The sequence below is a fragment of the Populus nigra genome, chromosome 10, assembly GCF_951802175.1.
Source record: "Populus nigra chromosome 10, ddPopNigr1.1, whole genome shotgun sequence".
NCBI classification, from domain to species: domain Eukaryota; kingdom Viridiplantae; phylum Streptophyta; class Magnoliopsida; order Malpighiales; family Salicaceae; genus Populus; species Populus nigra.
In genome coordinates, this window is record NC_084861.1 from 14,639,390 (window position 1) to 14,645,389 (window position 6,000).

General features: G+C 34.4%; 1 protein-coding gene across 1 annotated transcript; it reads right to left on the minus strand.

Annotated features, from left to right (window-relative positions):
- Positions 1-456: 456 nt before the first annotated feature.
- Positions 457-4,453, minus strand: LOC133704574 (ras-related protein RABF1-like). The gene is made up of 8 exons (XM_062129446.1): positions 4,254-4,453; positions 3,745-3,824; positions 2,753-2,836; positions 2,494-2,588; positions 2,197-2,302; positions 1,584-1,673; positions 1,379-1,465; positions 457-677 (listed from the first exon to the last, which is right to left on the minus strand). Exons 1-8 carry the CDS (start codon positions 4,276-4,278, stop codon positions 639-641), a joined length of 606 nt encoding a protein of 201 aa, XP_061985430.1. The 5' UTR covers positions 4,279-4,453; the 3' UTR covers positions 457-638.
- Positions 4,454-6,000: the final 1,547 nt, after the last annotated feature.

Below are 6,000 nucleotides of genomic sequence, written 5' to 3' on the forward strand. Positions count from 1 at the left end.
CTCCTCGGCTGGCCTTCTAAATCTTTGATAGCTTCAATTATTTCATAAGACCTATACCATTATCTTAGCCCAAAGATCAGATTAGTTTAACTTCAGTATTCCTTGCAATGCATTCAGCAATAACCTATCTTACACGTGTGATTAAAAAGGAGAAAAAAAAATGATCTCCCACACCTTTATCTCGTCAAATACCATGCTAAAGTCTGAAGAAGATAACTGGAGGGGGTAAATAGCTTCTTCAGTGTTACTTGTTCCATTCCCTCAGTTTGAAGTGGGACTCATTTCCCACCCCAAAAGATTTACATCTACTAAGCCACACACCGTCAGTTAGGAAATGAATTTCTAGAATGCGTAACAAAAACCAGATTCCCATTCCCAGAAGCAGAGCATCCACGGGATGGTGTGCTTAAATCACATTGTTATGCAGTCCTTTCACATGGACATAAACTTGTGGGCTGTAAGTCAACACGCTGTATGTGTTATTCATGGTAATAAATGGGAGCATAAGTTTTCAACTGAATTGACACTCAAATCACAGAATATAGCAAATGTAAAAATATACAGAGACTTGATACAGGCAAGTGGTTTTCTTGTAACAACAGAGGCAATCTAGTTCATTCAGTTTCAAGGTTCTGCAATCAAGTTGAGGAAGGTCGTGGAAGTCTCTTAGCAATTTCCTGAAAATTGATGAGGTTGTCAGATTATAAAAGTGGAACTTTTAATTATAATTGACCAGTCACATGCGATGCATAAAGTAATGATTTTTCTAGTAGTATCATGCTACAGAAATAAAACATGCCGTTAGTGTTGAAAGGATAGTTATTAAATCCGGGCTGGCTCATAGAGTCGACCTGGAACAAGTGGCTAGATTAGTCCAAGCAAGGTAAAAGACCGGGATAAGCAAAAACCCGGCGAAACCCAGTTTTTTTTTTCAAATATATTTTTTCTCCTAGCTAGAGACCTTTTTTTTTATATTTTTTAGTTGGTTATTAACCCTTTTCAAAATTCACTATATAAATACTAGAAGAATGTTTATTTTTTCAATGTGAGATTTGCAGTCTTTTAATATATATACTCTATATTCACATGGAAAAAGTTATGTTTTTTCAATATGAAAGAAAAAAAATTAGTTTAAATATTTTAACTTAAAAGAATAACATACTAACATAGTATTTTTTTTAATATAGGATATAAAACCTTTTGAAATATTCTTTTAAATTTCATTATTTATAACATATATAACATATATTTATATGAATTATTTCTTACATTTTGCATATGAAATATTACAACTTTAAATATTGTTTTTTAATCTTTCCTTGAGGACCCGACTTCTTAGCCAGGTCAACCCCCGGATGATAACTATGATTAAAAGTACCTCAAACAGTTGGTTTATATTATCTGCAGTTTTTGCAGATGTCTCCATAAAGAACATCCCATTCTTCTCCGCATAGTCAATGCCATCCTTTCATATATAAACATAAAAAATGTGTTAAAAAAAATGAATGATCTAATCACAATAAATAAATGTCTTAAAATATATTCAGCACTTAAGAAAGATAGAATCACAATAAATGACTTACTTGAGTAGGTACTTCTCGCTTCTCTTGAAGATCAGCCTTGTTACCAACTAAAGCCATGACTATATCAGGGCTACCATGTTTTTGTAGCTCCTGTTACCCAATAGGTTATAAGCCACAAAAACAAACTTTCACATGAAGAAGAGGATATATCACTAAGCAAATGCTAAAGGTAAACATAATAGCGTTCAAAATGCTAAATGAACAGTAAAAACAACTTGTGTTGTAACGACAAAGATATTAAAACACTCCTAATCATCTAACATATTTTGGTGGCCTCTGGTTTATGTTTTAAGGAAATTTTGTTCTGTATTCTGAATTCATGCCGTTGAATAATTGTTTCAATTTATGTTAGGCTCACATCTCAGAATGGGAAAACTTATTTTGCATACAGATTTTTTTTTTAGATATATATATATATATATATATATATATATATATATATATGGTGTTTGAAAGCAATATAGCAATAGTTTAAATTAAATAAGCCAAATTCATCACCCACATAGATGTGTCAGCATGTGTGCGAGAGAGAGGAAGAGAAAGAGGATGAAATCGGGATGTGTGCGAGAGAGAGGGAGAGAGAGGGGATGAAATCGGGATCCAAGCAGACTACCTTCACCCAATATTGTGCTTTGTGGAACGTCTCTGGGCTTGTTATATCATAAACAATAACTGCAACTGCAGCACCCCTGTAATATAGTGGTGCCAGTGCAGCATACCTGAGCAAGAAACAAAAATCAACCAGAGCTTTGGTATTCATGAAGGAAACGGTGAAGAGGAGGGTCATCCAGGAGAAAAAAAATATTAGAAGACAAACTTTTCCAAAGAATTTCAAAAGTGGACTTGTTTGCTTCTATCTGTGCACACGTGTGCGGGTGATGAACAGAATAAACACTTGGCCCAATAATACCTTTCCTGTCCTGCAGTATCCCATATCTCAAACTTAACTGTTGTAGAATCTTGTAATGCTATCGTTTGTGACAAAAAAGAAGCTCCAATAGTTACCTGGAAATTAAAACCAACAAATCTAAATAAATTTTTCAAAGAGTAGTTCTAGCCTTCTAGAGCCTATGTCTATGTATGTGTGTGTGCATGTGAGAGAGAGGGAGGGAGGAGGAAGAGGCGGAGAGGCTCAAATAATGAATGGCAAAGAATGATGGATTCCTTACCTTGGATGTTGGATCAAACTGACCACGAACAAAACGAAGAACAATACAGCTTTTACCAACACCAGAATCCCCTAACAAAACCAACTGTTCACAGCATTGGAATGAAAAGTCAGCTGTATTCACTTTGAAAAGTGTGATATGCTTTATCATTGTTCTTGAAAACACAAGTACTTTGTATTTGATTTTTCATAGACACATTAAAATCAAGAGATGGTTAAAATGCTCCTCCTACAATGTATATTCAATCATGAGTATTTTGATGGTCCAAAGTTACATATAAAACGTATAGTTGCACCATGCATGACATGCAGACATATGATTTGACCTTTTAAACCATCTTTCTGAATCAGATTCTGTGCAAACCTAGAGAGACTTAAATTTAGAGCAAACTGCAGTATATTATATCATCAGCTAACTGTAACAAAGTTAGTCAATATATGACTACAGAAGTTAGCAGAATGATTCACAGAAACAACCTGAGAAATGTTCGAGATTGTATACATGAAGGCTAAGAACAATTTTTTTCCCAAAAGTAAAAACTTAATTCAAGATTTCAAACAGAGCACATAGCACTGCACCACAACAAAAGATAAAAACAGAGTGGTCATAAGCACCACCATTAACTCCCCCAAGCCCAACCAAAATAAAGAAAAGAACGGACAACATGATAAAATAGCAACCATCTTTCCTATTTGGATCAAAAGTCCACTAGTCACAGCTTCAAACACAATGCCGCGGTCTGAAAAAGAAGATGCCGATGCACATTTTCATCAACAGCTGCCAAAAGCCTCAAACGGCTTGGAATTAGAGCAATCCTGATCAAGTCAGCCCCCCAAAAAATTATGAAAAATTCAAATGGTATCAGCTGCTAGCCTAATCCCACTTCAATACTTGCTACCTTACCCGCATGCATCTTAAGACTGTCCAACCAAATCGCACACAGAAAAAATAAAAACAACAACCAGTCTAAAATCTGAAGCCCATAAATTTACCTTCACACGTAGGTTTTTGGCATCTACCACTCCACCACTCTCTGAATTGTTAAGTCCGCCCAACCTCCCAGTACTTCTATCTACATACATTTTCCCCAACAGAAACACCCAAAATTAGCCACAATTATCAAATAAAATCAATATATCAAATACTTGCTTAACAACCAAAACCCAGAATAAACAGCCACCGAAACTAGAAGACCAAAATTTCTACCTTTACAGAAAATTTAGCAAAAATCCTCAAAAAGGCCAGTATACTAAACTATTTTATCAACAAAAAACTTTCTCAAACCCTATTTACCAAAAACCCATTTCCCCGATCACACACTAATCTCCCAAATTCCCTTCCAACTCAATAAATTAACCAAATCAAAGCTATCAAACATCAAAATTGCATTTTGATCCACTTAATTTACAATAATACCAAAATAAAATCATAACCCAAGAGTTGGAACTTATGGCTTTCAATAGAATTGAAAGACCCACAAAGAAAAAATTTAGGGATTTGCCTGGAAGAGAAGAGGAGCAACCCATGACCTTCTTGTTGAGATACTGTAAGGTGTAATTAACACTGTAAATGTAGAATGAGTAATTGGGGTTTTACCAGGTTTGATTCTTTTTCCTCTCTCTTTTAGCTGATTGCAAGGTCGTTAATGGCTGTTACACTTGCTTTTTGTTAAGGTTTCTTTTATTCGACTTGGATTGCTTGCATATGGTGCAACGTGTTTCTCATTTCTGTCGAAGTGTTTTGTCCAAATTACAAATTGGTCCCATATTTTGTGGTAAATATCATGTCTAACACTCTACTTAAAAAACATCTCGTGAATACAAACAATTCGAGTATAAATACAGTATCTAATAAGATAAGAATATGCATTTAGTTTATATATAAAAGTTAAGTGGGAATCCTCTATCCTATATTTAGATGTGAAAGACACAATATTTCTTATCAAATAATGATTTTTTTTATTTTATTATTTTTTAAAAAAATAAAGAAAATAACTTTAAATACTTATGCCCTTTTCTTTTAAACGAACAACTGGTGGATGGAGACTTTCAAGATGGAAGGCACACGATAAGCTTGCTTGATTGGATCAATATCATAGCTAAGTATTACATTGTTATTACAGGATTATGTCATTTCATGCCGTAATTAATTATAAATAATAATAGTAATAATTTTTATACGAGAGAGAGAAGGGTTATAATTATAATCTTGTAAGTGGCTAAGATTTTGTCCCTTTTACAAGCTTTGAAGGAAGTACTAAAATGAATTTCGAACTCGATGGATTCGAATCCAAGTCCCCTTCCACTAACTTAATGGAATGTCTGCATGTATAGCATGGAGATATAAAATTAAGATTGCGTTGTATATCTTGTAGTTTAACCGATCAAGTTTTAAATTTATTTTTTAAAAGTTTGTATCTTACAAGCTTTAAAACCACAAAAAATTTACATGATCGTTAACTTTAAGATTCATGAAATTAATTAAGGTATATGTAATCTGATTCAGATATCTACATTAATAATAATAAAAAAAATCATTAACAAAAATTACTACAAGAGTATTTTTTATACCAAATCCCAAATTGAGCCAACTAAGATTAAATCTAAGCCTTACTTCTTATTTTTTTTCAAAATTAAGCCAAATTTATTACTTACATCCCTTTTGGCGGATGTCCTTTTCTTACCTGCGTTGTATGCGAACAAGACATGGCCTAGAAACATCCATCAAGAAGTTTCGTTAATTAGCAAATTCATTTGAAGCTCGACAAGTACAAATAAAGTGGTGATAAGGATAGAAGATGCTAACTTCATGGCAAACAATGCCTCTTCTGTAAATGAATACCATGTTGTAATGAAATTATGGGGGAAAAAACTCATAAATACATTATTTTTTTTAGGTGGATGAATAGACACCTAACATCAAGCCTCCCCTCAAACGATTATTCATCCATCCACTCTCTACCAACCAGGATTTTTCATTCTCTACTTCACCGTGTTGGGGTCAGGACATGTCCATGAAGGGAGCACATCGCCTATCCAATAGAGCTTATCCATGGATTACATCGTGATTGGGGGCCCACTACCTTCGTTCGGCATTCCGAGGATTCATCCATCATGGCTAACTCTGGGGCCTGGCTCTGATACCATGTCAAAGAACCATCTCAACCTAAAAGCTTAAGCTTTAGGTGAGGTCCCAGGATATATACCCCCATGATCCTCCTCACTTCTAGCCAATGTGAGACTTTGGTC

Bases quoted from the DNA above. Each gene is read 5' to 3' on its own strand.
- LOC133704574 (XM_062129446.1), bottom strand. From the start codon at position 4,278: ATGGGTTGCTCCTCTTCTCTTCCAG. The intron at 2,837-3,744 runs GTAAATTTATGG...TGCTGTGAACAG, and splicing joins CCAAAAACCTACGTGTGAAG to TTGGTTTTGTTAGGGGATTC. The intron at 1,466-1,583 runs GTAAGTCATTTA...TATATATGAAAG, and splicing joins AGCGAGAAGTACCTACTCAA to GATGGCATTGACTATGCGGA.